Source organism: Pteropus alecto, unplaced genomic scaffold (genome assembly GCF_000325575.1).
Source record: "Pteropus alecto unplaced genomic scaffold, ASM32557v1 scaffold67, whole genome shotgun sequence".
Lineage (NCBI taxonomy): Eukaryota > Metazoa > Chordata > Mammalia > Chiroptera > Pteropodidae > Pteropus > Pteropus alecto.
The window spans coordinates 7,053,946-7,072,258 of record NW_006441061.1 but is presented as its reverse complement, the minus strand read 5'-3'; the positions used below and the strand labels follow the sequence as shown (position 1 = coordinate 7,072,258).

The window sequence follows — 18,313 nt, the reverse complement described above, 5'->3', positions numbered from 1 at the left end:
CACGGCCGCTGCTCGCTCCTGGACCTTAGTGGGGGCCGGGCGCCGGGCACGTGTGCGTGCACCGCGCGGACCCCTCCCGGCAGCCCTGCCAGGCGGCGTCGTTAGCCGGGTTTATGGAAGACGAAATGGGGTCTTGGACAGCTGAAGCCGCCTGACGGGTAAAAAGTGGCAGGGTCGCCATGCGACCTCGAGTCACGCGCACACAGACCTCCCATGCTGCTTTGCTCTTCCCTCCCCGCTGGCCGCTCGCTCTGCCCCAGACACCCCAGCACATCTTGTGAAGGGCATGTGAGCCCCAGGCCACGGGGGTGCAGAGGGTGCCGTTCGGGGATGGGAGGTGATGAGTTTATGTCCTGTCCCCTAAATGGGACTCTGAGCTGTTCCTTAACAGTTCACTCTGGGTTTGGGGTCTGCTGTCTCCCAGAGCACCCGTGCCCCCTCCCACCTGGCTCCTGGCCTGAGGAACTTGGGGCCGTGGGACCTTAGATTGGAAGAGACCCTCGAGAACTAGCCCAACCCCTGCATGGTCAGATGCGGAGACCGAGGCCCAGAGAGGTTCGGCGGCCAGCCCAGACCTCGGAGCCGGCCGGTGACGCAGTGAAATACCTGGGCGAAGGGCCGCTCGCCAGCCATTGGCCGACCCTCCCTCTGGGCGCTGGCCACCAGGGGCAGCAGCTGGCCGCAGATGCTTCAGAGCAGCCCTGGAGTGGCCGGCAGGCAGCCCGTCTCTGCCAGGACCCTGCGGGCCCCACAAGGAATCATGGCATGGAGGGGGTGTCCTCGGCTCTCCTCGGCCCCCCTTGGGCTTGTGACCCCGGGAAGCGCCCCGTGTAGTGCCGGGCAGCCCGTTGGCAGGGGCGGCCCCCTCGTGGGCTGGCTGGGGGGGCGGAGAAGCCGGAGCGGCCCGCGCCCCTGCCTGCTGCTTTTCCGTGTGAAAGGTGTTTAATTATTTCTGACAGAGTTCAGCTTCGACATCTGTTCGTGAGCGGGGAGAGTCCATTTAGGTTATCCGTCACTGTGACAGGTTCAACTTTTTTGGAAGCACTTTTTCCTTTCATAATGGGGCCCGGGCGGGGAGGGGTGGGGGCGGTGGATTGGAGGCGTGAGGCACAGACAAAGACCCTCCTGGGGCCCGGGGCGCGACGCCGCTGTAGACGGCAGCGGCCCTGACTCTGGCCTCTGCGGGCCTTTCTATCGGTGGCTGCTGGGGGTGGGGGGCGGACGCTGGGGCGTTCGGTGTGGGAAGGGGGGATCTCATCAGCTCTGCGAAGGGCTTTTGAAATGGTCCGTCCTTCTGGACCGTACTTGTCATTCATTCATTCGCCCTCTCCTTCATTCATTCACTACAGACTCTTGCTGACCTTCCCCTCGGTGCCGGGCACCCTGCTGGGTGCTGGGGACATGACAGGCGTGGTTCCAGTGGGATCACATTTTATTGGGGAAGCTGGACGCTGAACGACTAATTGCCCAGTTAACTAATTGGTTGCTGTGTAGATAAGTGCCGTGAAGGGTCCTTTGGCAGTGAGAGGGGACCGGCCGGTAGGGCCAGGCGGTGAGTCCCAGGAGGCATCGCAGCCCAGCCGTGAAGAGAAGCGGTCAGGGCAGGCCTGGACAGAACCCGGGGACCCCTTTGGGGCGAGGCCCTTCACTTGCCTGAGCCTCCGTTTCCACATCGGTGAATGGGGACAGCACATCTACGAGGTAACGCATATCTAGCGCTTGGCACCCAGTAAGGGCCCGATAAACACTTTTCATGTCCCACGAGGGAGGGTCCTGAGCACTGCCTCCCTAATGGCAGCACTGTGGGGGTCTCGGGGTCTGTGCTCAGGGTCGGGCCCTGCTCCGTGGACCCTATAACTGAAATTCTCCACTCCCGCGAAGGTCCCTGGCAAAGACGAAAACTGTCTGGGAACCCCAGGCCTGCATTCTCGTCCTTGTTATTTCTGTGGCATGACGGGTCACGTGTTCAAGCTTGGGCCCTCTGGCCAGAGAAAGCCACATTCCAGGCCCAGGCCACTCGCTCGGTGACGAAATACGGACCCTCTCGCTTCTCTGTGAGAGGCATAAGGACACTCGTAAGAAATAACTCACGTCAGTGACTTAGCACAGTGCCTGGCACCGCATGGAAGGTTAGCATCGTAGGGCGGCTGCTGTCATTCATGACGGTGCTTTATAGCCACAATCTAAAGACTGAAGAGATGCCCGAGAGCTGATCAAACCCCCGTTATCGAACATAGAAACTCGTTTGTTTCCTTCTGCGTTTGCGCTCCTGCCTCGGGCCACCGAGGAAGTGCCACACAGGACAGACAGAGAGGCGTGACCCGGGGCGGGGGTGGCGGTGGGAGGCCCTCCCCCTGCTCCCCGGGAGGAAGACCCCCCTCTACCCCACTTTGTCCAGCGGCACTTGGGACCTCCAGGCAGATCCTGAGTCACAGGTGACGGGGCTGGAGGGGCTGGGTGTCCCTGCTGGGGGCCGGTGCCCGTGGAGCGCGTCCCGTCCCTCCCCCGCAGCCACGCCCCATGACGGGGCCCTCGGTGACGAAAAGAGTGAACGGGGAAGGCAACAGACGAGGGGCCAGGAAGGAGGCCGAGGACGGAAGTGCTGAGCGGGGCCGGGGAGAGGGAGGGGGATCTCGAAGGCAGGAAACTGGAGAGACAGAGGGGCCAGGGCGGAGTGGGGCCCCGTCGGTGCAGGGAGAGCTACGAAGCCTCCGGTCCTGTCCCCGGGCTGACGGGCGGCGGGGCGGATGGTCACTGACATGTGCTGACAGAGGCCTCCGGGGCAGGGCGCGAGGGGCCGCTTGGAGCAGGCGAGCAGGCTGCTCCGGCGAAGCTCGGCGGCTTGTTCGATCGCATTAGGCTCAGGAAGGCGCCGGCCCCTTCACTGTCTAAATCGCAGTTTAACGCAACGCGGCGGCCGGGCCCGGGCTGGCCGGGAGCCGCTCTGTGCAGCCGTCCTCCCAGGGCCAGGCGCGTCCCCTGCAGCCTCTAGAAGGGCTCACTGGACCGAGCTGGGCTTACACAGCCCCCCGTGTCCCGAAGCCGCTGTCCCCAGGTATCCTAGTTCCTCTACTCTGCCCGACGCCCCCGGCTCTCACTGGAAGCCCGATCCGGGCGCCTCGGCGGGCGGCACAGCGGAATGAGTGCCGTCCGGCCCGTGGCTGGAGCGTGGCGGCCGTAGGGGACACGCCCTCGCGCCAGCCCCCGTAGATGTTTGCCCCATCTCCCAGGGATGCCACCCTGCTGGAGGTTTAGAGCTGGTGGCATGGAGCTGTCTTGTGTCCCCAAGTCCCCAGGGCAGGATGTGGTGCATCAATGACCACCTCAGTGGAGGGGGTTTGGCCCAGATGGCGTCCGCCCCAGTGGATAGACACCCCGGCTCCAACGTCAGATGACCCAGGTTTAGCCCAAAGCTGCCACTTACCAGCAGCATTTGCTGTGCTTCCTGTCTGTGACATGGGGACATAGCAGCAGCAGCCCTGCCAGTGGGTGTGAAGAGTCAGTGAAGGGGACCTCAGGGCTGGCACTTAGGAAGTGCTCAGACACGTTAGTTATCGGTATCGGCACGATCATCGTCATCGTTATGCCCCTAGATGGCTAGAAGCCCGCAGACTCTGGTGTCCAGAGGTCCGGTAAAGAGCGGGCCAGGTGAGCGGCATCCGGCCTGTGCGGGAGGGGGCGGCTGGAGGGAGACTGACCTTCTGGAAGTGGGGCATGTGCCAGAGGGCGTCCAGCTTCACCGGCGGCTTGTACTTCCTCAGCTGGCTGCTTCGGGTCTCATACAGCTTCCCGAGGGTCACCTGCAGGCCAGAGAAATGTGAAGGAGAGACGCTCACCTGGCTGCCTGCAGGAGCCCAAGCTGAGACGACACGTGATTGCAGAGGGCGGGCTTCCTGGTGCTGTGGACCCGCAGGTCACTTTTCTCCTCGATCGGCCCTTCTCCGAGTCGGATTCCACGGGATCCGCTCCCCTGGCCGTGCCCTGGACATAGCTCGGTGTCCTCGGGGGCGGGACCATGGGAAGCCACGAGCGTGTTGTTCCAGTTTCTGGTTCGTCCCTAGGAACCATGGGTTCTGGCTTGCAGCCACCCCGAGGGCGGGTGGCGTCCAGGCGGCCTGTGATTCCTCCCCAGCTGGCGCAGCCCCGGCGGGCAGTAGGGACCCCGCAGTGTGCAGATGGAGGGTACGTAAGTGGGGGACCGTCACAGTCTCTCGGGAGCAGGTCCTCATCATGGCCTGCTGCTTGTGTAAGAGCGAGGACGGCTCCTTCGGGGGAGGGATTTAGGGGCTCAGTTCAGAGCCCCCGAGATCTCTGCAGGTGGCATTTCAGAGGCACTGCGTGCCCCGTGCCTGCTGACAGGTGCCAGTAAGCCCCTATCAAAGGCCCTATAGCTGGCGGGGTGTGCTATGGCCTGAGTTGTGCTCCCTCTGAAGTCACCCCCGATGTGACTGAATGTGGAGACGGAGCCGTTAAGGACGCAATGAAGGTTCACTGAGGTCGTAACGGTGACGCCCTAATCCAATAGGACTCGTGTCTTTCTTTACAAGAGGAAGACACAGCGGGTGTGTCACACAGAGCAAAGACCACGTGAGGACACAGGGGGAAGACAGCCGTCTACCAGCCGAGGACAGAGGCCTCGGGACGCACCAGCCCTGCCGGCACCTTGAACTTGGACTTCCGGTCCCCAGAGCTGTGGGACAATAGATTTCTGTTGTTTAAGCCGCCCAGTCCGTGGTACTTTGTCACGGTAGCCCAAGCATGGACCAAAGCCGGGTCAAGGCTCCCACCTCCGGACCAGCGGGCCAGGGGCCCTGGACTCTGCATTTTCAGCCCCTGCCCTAATGGAGTCCCACGCGCAGCCAGCCTGGCCCGCGGCTGTGATGCTGGTCAGAACTGGGGGAGTTAACAGGTGAACAGGGACTCTCGTTTGTACCTAGCGCCTGGGCAGCGTTGCAGCCCCACCCCTGGAGCAGGCGGGCTGGGCGGTGTGGGAGAGGCCACCGGTGCCCACGGGGCACAGAAACTCCTGTCCCTGAGGAAAGGGACACAGGGTCATTGCCGTGGACCACCTCGTCCTGCAGGTTCATTGCCCAGTATCAAGACAGCTCCACGGCTAACGGCTGAGTCTCTGCCCCAGGCTCTGGGCCAGGCTCCTTGCCAGCGTCCATCCATTCATTCATCTTGCCAGCGTCCATCCATCCATCCATTCGTTCATTCAGCAAGTGTTCGCTGATCATTCGTCACGTGCCTGGCATCGTTTCAGGAGCTAGTGATATATCACCGAACAGAACGAAGTCCCCGCTCTCATGGAGCTAAACTTCTAGTGGGAGAAGCAATAAGCAAAAGAATTCATTTAAAAATGTCAGGTGGTGATAAGTGCTTTAAGGAAAACCGAAGCAGGGTAAGAGGTCAGAGGGTGACTGGGAGGAGATGGCGTTTTAGGGGGTCAGGGAAGGTCCCCCGATAAGGAGGGGAGAGGTGCGTCCCTGCCTGTCTATGAGTCCTCAGGCCTTTGCTGTGTCTCCCCGGACACAGGGCCTTGGCTCAAGCCTGTGGGTCCTGGAGCTGAGCCCGACAAATGACAAGTGTTTGCAAGAACTGTGCCCAGTGCTGCCTGCGCCCATTCCATGCACAGCTGTAATTCCCAGGACGCTGACACAGCCTGAGTTCTGGGGCTCCCGGCGGCACGGGGTCCCTCTTAGGCCCTGGCGGAGCCCTGCTCATGGGCTCACGTGCTCCTCTGTTTTTGTAAAAATCGGAATAGTGTCCTTTTTCTTAAATGGGACCTCCGAAGTGTACAAGCTCCGGGCCTGCGAGGCCGTTTCCCCCGAGGTTGAGGCCTGGTGGGTTTTCGGCACCTCACACAACAAAGGCCCTCCTGTGGGATGGGGGACGCCGGAGGCACAGTCAACATACGGGAGCCGAACCGGAGTTCACTGAAGAAGCCGCGGCCCCCTCCAACCCCACTCATTGATTTATTTCGTGAATCAGTTATAGTGATCTTATTGAATGTGTCTGAATAATTTACGAGCTTTTTGGATCACATATCTTCTTTGCCTTATAGAACCGATTTGAAACTCTCTGAACCAAAGCAGAGGGGCCTGTCTGGCCGGGGCTTAACGAGTTAGCCTTTGGAATCGGAGGGACGCAGGACAGTCTTGTCACCTCTCTAAGCCTAAGTTCCCACCACCGGAGCTGGGGCACCGATGCCTAACAAACAGGGTTCCTGGGGGATTTTCCAAGTGAAGCTCTGAGCAGAGTGTCTGGCCCAGGATAATTGCTCACAAAACGGAAGACGTTACCGAGAATTTCATTTAGGGTCATCACTGTCCAAAACCCGGGACGTCCTTAGCTGCCCAAGAGACAGGCTTCTCCCTGGATGATGGCACTTGACTTTGCAAACCGACCACCTTATCAACCCTAACAAATTGTTTATCAACCCAGACAGCACCCCCCAGCGCTTAGTGGGGCTGGCGTCCATAGCCATTTGTTTAACAATGTGGCAGCCATGAAGAATCTCGGAGAGGGTGGGGTCAGCAAGTGTCTCTTGAGCGCCTACTATGTGCTGGGCGTGGTGCTACGGGTCCTCATTTAATCTGACCTCTCTTTTTACCTAGGAAATTGACCCAACAGAGTGCTGACTCACTCAAAGTCACACCGCTGGAGCTGGTACCAGTGCCTGGTGTCAGAGCCACTCATGTTAGCTGCTCAGGGCCACTGGCTACGGGACTCTCTCTTGAGTCAGGAGGCTCTGGGTTCTGTGGATTTGCTTCACCCGGACGAGCCGTGAAGTAGCTGCTAATTAAAAAGCACGAGTCTCATTTGGCACCATAAAGCCGTTTGTAACAGCGATGCTCCCTCTGAAACTGGCCATTACCGTAGCAAGCTGACTCTTTCTTGAGCCATTAACGAATAAACTAGCCATGGGCCGCTTTTAAAATGTTATTGCCACGCTCCGTGCGTTAATGAGCTGGCGTCCAGGTGTCACTCCACGGCCACCGAGAGCCCTGGGAGGGGTCCGGGCTCCCTGCCATCGCTGGGGCTGCGGAGACCTGAGACCCTCCATCCCTCTGTGCCTCTCCGGCCTGTCCCGAGGGCGCCAGGATCCCTGGCAAGGCACTCACTGCCCCCCAGGTTGGCCTGGGACATCACAGCCACTGTCGCTGAGCCCTGAGCTTCACCATAATCAGTAGCAGTGGGGCCTCGCCATCAAGAAAAGCCTGGACCAGGGCGGGCCACTCCTGGGTGCAGGCCTGTCTGACCCCTTTGGCCACTCACTTAGCGTCTCTGAGCCTCAGTTTCCCCGATCTGAAACAAACTGAGATGTCCTGTTGAGGTCGCAGCCTCATGGGGTGCTCAGGAGGACAAAATGCAGGAAGACGGGGCGCACACGCAGCCCTGGTCTCAGCAGGGAGTGTGGCGAGGGACGACACGGTCGTGACGGTTACAGCGACCAGGGCCACCACCGTCCTCATGGGGTGCTCAGGAGGACAAAATGCAGGAAGAGTGACGGTTACAGCGACCAAGGACACCACCGTTGTACTTCGAACGGAGTCTGTAAAGCACGAAGCGAACGAAAAGCAGTTCCGAGTGTAAGGTGATCAGGCCGCGTCCACTGCCTCTCAAACCGTGAGCCGTCGGCGGCGTTGGGGTGTCGCCGGGCCTCGGCCCCTGTTTCGCTGTGTGGGCACCGCCTCCCCGGGCCCGGAGTTCCACGCCTGAGAAAGAGGGCTGAGGCCCAGCTCCCCGGCTTTTGCCACGCATGAGCAAGATGAGGTTGCAACACACGTGAAGTGTTCGTCGCGGGGCCTCGCCGTGGGTGGGAAACGCGACGCGCTCCTCGAGTGTGAGGAGCGTGTTCTTGGCGGCGCCCCCGCCCCCCGGGGGTGGTTTCTCTGTTCGCTTTGCCTTCTCGGCCTTTGCTCTGCAGACAGCACAGCGCGGGGTCAGCCCAGGCCAGGTCAGGATAGTTTGAAATCTGATTTCTGGGGGTGTGAGGTCACGTGGAGGCCCGGCGGAGAAGTCCCCCGGCGGGAGTTGGGACTTGGTTCTAATCCTGCCTCACGGGCGCACGGGGCCAATTCACCGGCGACCCCGGCCGTAATCTTCCATTCTCGGGGCTTACGTAGGGGTTCAACCTGATCATCACCAAGACCCTCCGTCGCCTAAATTTCTACGGTGCCTGGTCGGCACAGTGACAAGCAAACTGATTCCCGTACCACACGCTCCCGCCCCCGCCCCGGCCCTCCAGCCCGCCAGCGACAAACGACAAAGCTTTGCCCTCCCCAAGCCCCTCCCTCCTGTCCTCCCCTAACCGTGGGCGGCTCGGGAGCGAGGGCCGTGTTTACCTTGTGCTTTTTCTCCAGTTTGATGGCTTTCTGGGTGGCCTTCTGATCCTGCACCCACAGCTGCTGGTACCGGTGCTGCAGCAGGTCAAAGAAGGGGGTGGACGGCCTGTGAGGAAGAAGTCCAGGCAGCCTTGAGGTCTTAGAAGGGCCAGGAGCACCCCGCCCCCCACCGCCGGCACCGAGGGCGTCTGTCAGACTGTCCGGGCCGCAGGGCAAATCGCTCTCCCCGAGGCAGTGAGCGGCTCTCTCCCGCCTTCGAAGAAGCGAGTGCCTTTCACGAGTCACTCAACAAACTGAGATCGCACACCGGCCAAGTGCTGGGCCTCAGAGGGTGACGAAGACTCTCTCCTTGACCAGAGTGTAGACAGGCTCCTCTGAGCCTTCTTCTCAACGAGGCCCTCATCCTTGGGGGCTGATCCTTGTCCCGCTAAAGCCAGTCTCAGCAAAGAACCTGCCGAGTCAGCCCCCCAGCCCCCAATATCTGATCGCCCAGGCCTGTCTTTACCGAGAATCCTTTAAGTCAGTTTAGCGAGACGCCCCTACGCTCAATGCCCCCTCTTAGTCACTTTCCATCCGCCGACCCCGGCACACTGCTGCTTTTCCTGTGCGGGGCATTTCGCATGCCCCGCCCCTTTGCCACGCTACAGATCGGGTACTGTCATCGCTCCCGTCCTGGAGGTGAGGGAGCGAGGTCCCAGAGTGGCGGAGACAGCGCTGACGTCACACCGGCTTAGGTGAACCGAGTATGTGACGAGGCGCGTGCTTCGGAGGAGAATCGGAACAGATGCAGAAGGAAGGACAGAACAGAGGGGAAGATGCTCGCCGTCCCGCAGCTCCCGATGGGGTGATGGATCCAGGTAACAATCGTTAGCGAGGCGGAGGCGGACGGGGAGCTTTGCAGCGGGCGGGCCAGTCGGCGGCACCTGAACCAGATGATCAATGTTTTTTTATTGTGATAAAATGTACCTAATGTAAAATTTACCGAATCGATTGATCTTATCGTCGCTGGAAGTGATCCAGCAGGAGGTTTGCAGCACCATCCACCAAATATTTTTGGGGGGAAAAAAACAACAACAGCAGCAAAGCAAACCAGAAAGTAATTCAATTTCTAGCCCAGCCCTGTCAGATAGAAAGACAATGTGAATCGCCGTGTAACTCATTTTTTTTTCTAATAGTCATGTGGAAAAGAGTACGAAGAAGCAAGTGGAATTAATTTTACTAACATATCCCAAGTATTATCATGTCAACACATAATCTCTTTAAAACACTAATGAGATACTTAAAAGATCCGATTTTTACATTTGAAGTTAAATTCGTCGAAATGAAATAGAATGGAAAATTCAGCTCCTCAGCGGCACCAGACTCACTTCAAGGGCTCAGTAGCCGCTGGCGGCCGGTGCTGCCGTATTGGACACACGCGACTCGCCGCCCACCTACCTGCGTTTACGGGAAAAGCAGGGGACAGAGGAGCATGCTCCGCACCACTGTGATGATGTCATCCGCCAAGTCCAGAGCGTGACACACTCCCAGGACCAGCGACTCGACTGCTTCAGCAGACAGAGGACACTGGAGAAAAGAGAGAACGAGGAAGGGATCTCGACGAAAAGTGACTTAAGAAACACACCCACTGAATGCAGTAGGTGGCGTTTGTTCAGATACTGATTCGAACAAGCCCATGGTGAAAAGGTGTTTGGGGGGCCACCAGGCAACAGTGAACCCCAGCTGAGTTTTAGAAACCATTAAAGAAATATTAAAAGTTACGTCGTGTGCGATAACGGTCCCGCGATTATTTATGTCGTCTTTATTTGTTAGAGATGCAGACTGCAGGGTTTGTGGGTGACATAATACGTTGTTTAGAATTTACTTTAAAAAAGAAACTCCAGTAAAAAAAAAAAGTAAAATACAATAACATAAAATAAAAAGACGAGACGAGAATGGCCGGGTGTATTGATAATGGTCGGAGCCGCGGGATGAGGGTCGATTGTGGCGTCTGTTAGGCTGTTGCTCTGCTTTTGTGCATTTTTGACAATTTTCATAATAAGAAGCAAAAAGAGGAGAAGGAAAAAATCTAGTGAGTAGAGCTCGTCGTTCCCCGTCACTGCTCTACGACCTTCCTTTCGATGCCAAACGGCCTGGGTCACCTTCTCCCCCACTCGGCTTGGGTCTGAGCTGATGACGTCCTCGTGTCTCTGAGTCAGGGTTCGCAGAGATTTTCCGGTGCTTAAGCATCACCCGGCCCCCGTCCCTAGAGGCTCTGACTCAGGAAGTGAGCGGAGGCCCAAGAAATAGCGTTTTAAAAACAAATATAGAAAGTAGTGTCGATACGGGGGGTAATGGGTTGAATGGCTGCCTCCCCCCACCCCCCCAAAAAAAGTATGTTTCCATCCTAATCTCCAGAACCCGTGTATATGACTTTATTTGGAAAACGGGGCTTTTGCAGATACAGTCAAGTCAAGGATTGCAAAGATGGCGTAAATATCTATGTAAATGCTTTTCAGGGTAGGCCCGACGTCCAGCGACGAGTGTCTTTATCGGAGATACGCAGGAGGGAGACCAGAGAGAGGAGGACAGGTGACGTGAAGACGGAGACGGAGGCAGACCGGAGCGATGTGGCCACCAGCCAAGCAATGCCTGAGAGGCCAGGGGCTCAGAGGGTCAGGCCCAGGTTCCGCCCGGGGGCCTCCCGAGGGGGCGCGGCCCTGCCAACACCGTGACTTCAAACATCTGGCCTCCAGAACTATGAGAGAATGGATCTCTGTGGTTTTAAGCCACCGAATTGGTGACAACTTGTTACAGCAGCCCCAGGAGGCGAATGCCCGGGAGCGCCTCAGCCCAGACTTTGGGAAACACCTGTGCAGACGAGTGCCGTCCGAGAAGGTCCTGGGACTGGAAATCACAGAGCTTTCTCCAGCCGAAGGAGCACGGAGCTGCGTTTTGCAAACTCTCCTGTGTGCACGGACCACGGACAACCCCGCCGAAGGCACGTTCTGAGTCAGAGGGTCTGGAGGTGGCCGCGCTGCGTGTGGGATGCATGTGCGAGGCTACAGGCCTCAGACATCACCCCGCCCCGGCGCCCTTAGCCCCCTGAGGTCCCATGAAATTGCAGACAGCACTTCTGAGCAGGTGCGTGCAGGTGTCTGGTCTAGGGAGAGGAACCATAGCCCGTATCACATTCTCAGGCGCACGGGTGCCCCAGAAAGTTCAGAGCCCCTGACCTCACCCGTGACTTTGTCTTACAGACAAGGGAAGGAGGACGTGGCCTGTCTGAGAAGGGAAGTGACCCCTAAGATCACACGGCGAGGACCTGAGACCGCAAACTCCGAGCCTCTGGCTTCGGGCTCGATTTGGCCTGCACGGTCGTCTTAGAAGACTTGGAAAGCACTGTCAAGACTCGAAAATGGGGGGATTTTACATTAAAAAATCAGGTTGTCTTGGAAATGGGTAAGCTCCGACCGTGTGGGTCTGTCCTCCTGTATGGCAACAATCGAGCTGAGGGTCAGGTGCCATCAGCCTCAGGTGTGTCCCTTCCTTTTGTCCCTTTTACTAGGTTAGGGCCCCCACCTGCTGGACCCTCCACGTGTTGGATTTGTGCCTCCGGAGACAGATGACAGCCCCATCCCGCCCTCCCGCCCTGCCTGAGCTCTGGTACTATCTGCCTACACGGGGACCGCTTAGGGACTGGGCAGACCCAGGACTCTATCTGAGCAGAGGTTCAGTGGCTTTGAAATGCCACTTGTGCTTAGAGGTCTCTTTACAGAGCAGCCTGTGGTGCATCTACAAACAGTGGCTCTTTGTTTTCCTGCTTCCCCGTTACCCCTGTGGTGACTTTTATTACTTAATTATTACACACCCCATGCCTCCGAGCAGCCTAATTTATAGCCGTGCTTCCTAATGACACTAGATGTGTAATCTGGCAATATCTACCCCAAGAGGCCGCTCGCAACGGAAAAGCTATCTTCCCAGCAGCCCCCACTGCATACATCACTGCGAACCACCTCTCACGGCCCTCCTGCAGCTGTGCTGACCGCCTTTGTGTCCTGCTCTGGCCAGCGGTTCTTATCACCTGGAAAGAGGCAGGGAGGGGCTCAGAGCGGGAAAGGAGCTGATAAACCTGTGGCTCGAACCCCAGCCCCTGCGGGGTGGAGGAGGTCCAGCAGGGTTTGCCCACCGCGGCTCTCTTTATTCACTTGGACGAAAAGGCTGGGGAGCCTTGTCTGATGTGGGGAAAACTCAGGAAGGAGATCAAATCGCATCCCCACTTCCTCAAAACGCCCCCAATGGCCTCCCATTTCCTAGACTGAGCCCAGACCGCCTGCCACGCCGGGCAAGGCCTCCCCTTCTCCAACCCCTCCCTGACACTCAGCTGCTCCCCCGCCTTCAGGCCCCAGCTGTTGATCGGTCCATCCTCAAATGGCCCTCACCAGGTGACCTCCCGGGCAGAGGCGCACGCCTTCCTTCATCTGCCGGTTGATAATCTGTCTCGGCCATTGAATGCCAACACCACGAGGGTGGGAATGGTTTATGTCTGCTGTGAATTGGCGTGGCACTTCTCTCTATAATTATTCGTTGTCGAGGGAGAGAGAGAGAGAAGGAGATATAGTTTTCATAAGATAGGGCATTATAAAGTAGGTTATATAGGAGTTATAATAAGTTAAAGGAAGTCAATTGATAGAAATGTAAGTCAGTGGAGGAAGGAAAGTCTTTTCAGCAAATGATGCTGGCATCGTTAGACATCACAGAGAGAAACGAAAAACAGCTCTCGACCTAAGTCTCACACCTTATACAAGAATCAATTCAAAACGGATCACAGATTTAAATGTCAAACAAAACTATGCAACTTTTACAGAAAACCAAGGAGAAAATCTTTGAGACCTAAGGCTAGGTTAGGTGGCGAGTTCTTAGACTTGACACTTTTGGCTTGATCTACATGAGAAAAAAAAGATAAATTGGACTTCCTCGAAATTAAGCAATTTTTCTCTGGGAAAGATACTCTTAAGATGAAAAGACTAACCACAGTCTGGGAGAAGAGATTTCTCCCAGCCAAACCACACACTTGGCAAAGGACTCCTATCTAGAATTTGTAAAGAACCCTCGAAACTCAACAGAAACAAATGGACAAACGATTCAATTAGAAAATGGGCAAAAGAGATGAGAGACATTTCATCTAAGAGGATATATGGATGACAAATAAATACACACGAAAAGAGTCAACATCCCTCGCCATTAGAGAAATGCAAATTAGGACCATAATGACATATCAGGATGCACCTATTAGTCCAGCTGAAATAAGAAATTATGACAATACCAAATGCTGGTGAGGACACGGAGAAAGTAAACTTCTCATACGTTGGCTGGTGGGAATGTAAAATGGTACAGCCATTCTGGAAAACATCTTGGCAGTTTCTCAAAAAAAAAAAAATTCAACATGCACTTACGAGACGGGCCCAGCAACTGCACTCCTGGGCATCTGTTCCAGAGAAATGGGAATTATATCAACACGAGAACCTATCCACGAATGGTCCTAGAAGGTTTATTTGCCATAGCCCCAAAGCGAGAACAAGCTTCTAGAACGTCCGTGAGTGGGTGAATGGCTACACAAGCCGTGGTGCATCCATGCTACAGAGCACCACTCCACGGCAGGAAGGGACGAGCTGCTGACACACACGGCTTGCGCGGTTCTCAAGGCTGTTAGGCTGAATGAAATGGCCTCCGATTCCATGCATAAAACATTTTGGAATTTTCCAGGGACTAGGGAGTGGTGGAGAGAGGAGTCACGCTATGGAGGTAGTGTGGGGGAGGTCTTCGAGGTGACAGACTAGTTCTGTATCTTGATTGTGCCTGGAACTAAACACTCACACACACACACACACACACACACACGAGTAAGTGCAGGTAAACGGGTGAAATCTGAAGTCTGTATATTATAGCAATGTCAAGTTTTTAGTTTTGATGTTCTCTAGTTATGTAAGATTTTATTATTGGGAGAAACAGGACGAAGGGTGCGCAGGATCTCTCTGTACTATTTTTATAACTTCCCGTGGATCTGGAAGTATTTATTAAAGTCAAATATTTTTTAATGCAATTAAGCTTGCTGGAGGTGATTGAAATAGCTTTCTACTTTATAGAAGAATACTACAAAATTATCATCATACGAAGAGATAATCAAAGACTATGGAGCCAAAATATGCAGGGGAAACATTAATATAGGGTGTGTCAGGCAATTAATTTTTTAGTGTGTTATTTTTCTGGATTTTGTGGTTTGCGGTACTTGTCAGCTTACTTACAATTTTTTTTTCTGATTTTTTTCTTATTCTAATTTATTCAGTCTTATGCCTAAATTCGCATTCAAAATTTTGAATATTTTTTTCTTAATGACAGCCCCAAACTTGAATAAGCTCCAGGTCCCACAAAACCTGGAGCTTACCTTGAGTGCAGGTAAGATTTTTTTCTAATTATAGGAGACTATTATGTATACCTTTATGCTGATAAACCCAAAACAAAATGGGTGATTCGTCTAGGAAAATATAAAATATCGGCTTTGACCGAAGCACACATACAAAACGTTAGCCCATGGGGGCCGGGCCTCGGTGCCTCTATACGCTGTACGTGGTATTCCAGGGCTTTCCAGAACTTTTCATAAGAGAGCTTCCCAAAGCGTTTTAGGGTCCCACACCAGGACGAGGAGAGTATATAGTCTCACTTAACAGGAGCAAAAGAAAGGATGCTAAATGGAACATCGCCAGATCAATCAGGCAAGGCGTTGATAACCAAAGGCCCCGTCACGATGGCCTCCGCCCGCCCTGGAGCCGAGGACTGGTGCAGCCACAGAGAGCTCGTCACTCCCTGGCCCTCCCCACTGAGCTTCCAGCCCGAGGAAGAAAGAAACTTTTCTCCCTGAGAAGCCGAAGTTTTGACTATTGTGCTATTCCGGATGTATCAGCGGGTGCACCAAGGTGGCCTTTTGTCACTGGAAGTGACAGAAATAGCTACGGAGACGATGAAATCCCGAGATACCACCTGGGAAAGAAGGTGACCCTCAGGGCAGGTTCGAACAGGGCAGGGACACACATGTCCTCGAATCCCCCTGCGGCTCCCAGTTGTTTGCTGTGCTGGTCACATTTATACAAGCGATGACGTGTCTTTACTAGGAAATGTTACATGGCTGCCACCAAGAACGAAGTGGGCCAGCGTGCATGACCCAGATGGACCCCCGGGACGTGTGTGGAAAGCGGGTTGCAGGGGAAAGAGCTTTGCGTGTGTAAGTGCGTCCACACGGGTGTGAATGCGTGAGGAAGAGCCTGGAGGAGCTGGCCAGGGACCCCGGGGTGGGGCAGCTGCGTGGGAGGGACGAGGGGGCCCTTCCCCTTCCTGTCTGCTGCCTGGTTCCATACGACAATTTTGCAACGAATAAAGCCCTCCACCCCTTCCTCTCCCCCAAAAATCCAAGTCTGAAAAGTCGTGCAACTCGGCTGAGGCCACATAGTCAATGACGCGGTGACGGATCCAGGTCCCCACACTCAGTGTTGGGTCACGAGCCCACCACACCCTCCCCGCACCATGCACAGCCCTGAGAATATCAGACCAGAACACTCCCTGGTCACCACGGGCAGCCGACAGACAGCGGCCTTCCCCGGGGTCACGGGGAGGCCCTCGGCCCTTGGCCCTCGGCCAGGCCTGCACGATCGCCGTGGGGGGTCAGCGTTCCCCGTGTGCGTGGCCTTCTGGACACGTTTATAGGAGACATTTTCCTTGTTTCCTTCCGCAACCGTTTTTGCCGCCACCTTAGAACACGCTCACTTTTTTTTTTTTTTAGAGCAAATGCAGTTGTTTATAATAAATTTTTAAAAAAGCTTTTTTTCCCCCACCCCAAAATGAATGATTTTTGCCACAGGCTGAAAGTCCCTATGTGGTTATAGCTGTCCTTTTCTGCAGCTGTTTGGGGGAGCCGGAGGGGTTCACACGGAAGGTCTCAATTATTTATCTTCCCTAAATGAGGTGGGAGACATGGGGCGGGGAAGCCGAAGCCCAGAGAGGTCAAACGGCCGGCCCCGGGCCACACAGCACACTCCAGGAGCAAAGGCTGGATGCCCACCCCTCGGGCTGCGGCCAAGAGAATGCAAACTGATGTCCGCAAAGGCTGCAGGTGGAGGCCAAACCCAGGAGGCCTGGCCACTCGCTTGTCGAACCCAGACCTTCCCAGACGCTTGCTCTCTGCACTGGGGGGTCGCAGGGCGTGCAGCAGCCTTAACAGTAACCGTTACAGCTCACACGTCCACCCGCTTCCTCAATCTTTAGGATGACTGTAGAGAAAGATGTTAATATCTCCTTCTCACAGAAGAGAAAGCTGAAGATCAGAGAAGAGCATTGTCTTGCCCAAGACCTCACAGCCAGTGGGTGCCACGTGGCATTGCATCGGAAGCCCGTGGGCATACCCGCCCCGCAGCTTTGCCCCTGCAGTGCCAAAGGGTGAGTGCCATGGGCCACTGGAGCTCATCGTCCCCAGAGGGGACAATGGTTAATGGAGCAAGGCCGGGGACAAGAAAAGTCCTTCCTGAGCCTTTGACGGGTCTTTAGGGGAAGCAAAGGGACTTGAAGCAGAGTGATCAGCGTGAACGAAGACCGGGGGTCAGGCCGGGCTGGCCCCAAGCCCCCTGACGGGCGTCGAGAATGACAGTGACTGGAACGGAGATGCCTCCCGTTTGAACGAGCGCTTACTGTACCGAGCGCAGTCTCTGAAAGCGAGGATGAACGTTCCCGCTTTCGGACGGGGAAACTGAGGCTCAGGAGTATCAAGCGACTTGGCTGAGTCTCGTTCATGGGCCCCGGTCATCTTTGTCCAGGTGCTTTGGCCCCGTGGACCAGCCGTTGGTCCCCTCTGTCCCCAGCGGGTAGAGTTGAGTTGTGCTTTCCTAGTCTGCTTCTCCGACTGGTCCCCTCCACATAGAGGAGCCAATTTGTCCTGACCCCGCGGGGGCCCCCGCCCCGAGGTCTCAGGCCCTCACCCTCAGCATTTCCTCTGTATCTGAGCAGCTGCCTCCGAGGGCTTCGACAGTTTATTCGCTGATAACCTGCCGGGAATCTTTTGGAAAGTTTCCCACCCGCCTGACTGTCCCGCTGAGAGCAGGACCGGGTCAAAACTAAGTCCAATAGAGCAGGAAATGGGGAATACGCTGAAATGCAATCAGCCCCGACTCCGGAGGGGCCTGCAAGAAACTTCAAATTCGTTCCATCACATCCATCTCGGCTGCCCGGCGATTGATACCCGCGGCCAGGGGTTGATCGCCGATGACGGAGCCGCAGCCGGGCAAGGGAAATGAAATTAGCATTTGCAAACATTAGGCTGACACTCGCGCGTGCGGCGGGCGTGAGGGCTGACAGCTCTGATTTGCCCACGCGGCTCCTCTCTGCCAGAGGGTGCTCTGTGGATTGCAGGGGCCTTTCCGTGGCAACCCATCTTCATTTTCGATGCTCATTAAAACTTTGTGGAGCTGGAGAACTTGGCGGAGGAGAGGAAGCTGTAGGTACCTTCTGAGGGACTTCAGGTACACGTTTGTTGAAAGGTGTTTGAAGAGGGAGCCTTGGGTCTGACAAACCGGATTTTAGTGCGGCTCGCCGTTCACAGCGGGCTAAAATAATTGGTCATCAGTGACTACTAATTCGGTTTAGTAGCCAGAGGCGATTTTTTTCTTCCTGGAAAAATCAATGACAGCACGCGGGTCTGTCCAACGTGATTCTGCTGCAGACGGGTCCTTGTCTGGCGCTTGATGCTTCTTCCAGTGGAGACAGCTATTTTGTTAAAATAAAATTAAAATCCATTTCTAATACGCCAGTGGTCCCAGGGGGCGGGAGGGGCGAGGGCACCCGCGGAACCTCCAGGGCGGAAGGACGGTGGCCTCGGCTGGCTGGCGGGCAATTGGGAGCATGCCGTGGACTGCGGGGTCTGGTTTGGGAGGAGGGCTGGGCTT

The 18,313-nt window shown here is 56.0% G+C and overlaps 1 protein-coding gene across 1 annotated transcript in view; it reads right to left on the bottom strand.

Annotated features, from left to right (window-relative positions):
* CFAP77 (cilia and flagella associated protein 77) overlaps window positions 1-18,313 on the bottom strand; it is a 111,341-nt gene that overhangs the window by 19,056 nt on the left and 73,972 nt on the right. The window contains exons 4-5 of the mRNA XM_006918077.3: window positions 8,349-8,454; window positions 3,699-3,800 (exon numbers count right to left, since the gene is read on the bottom strand). Coding sequence (XP_006918139.1) covers window positions 3,699-3,800; window positions 8,349-8,454 — 208 coding nt within the window. The remainder of the gene's footprint in view (window positions 1-3,698; window positions 3,801-8,348; window positions 8,455-18,313) is intronic.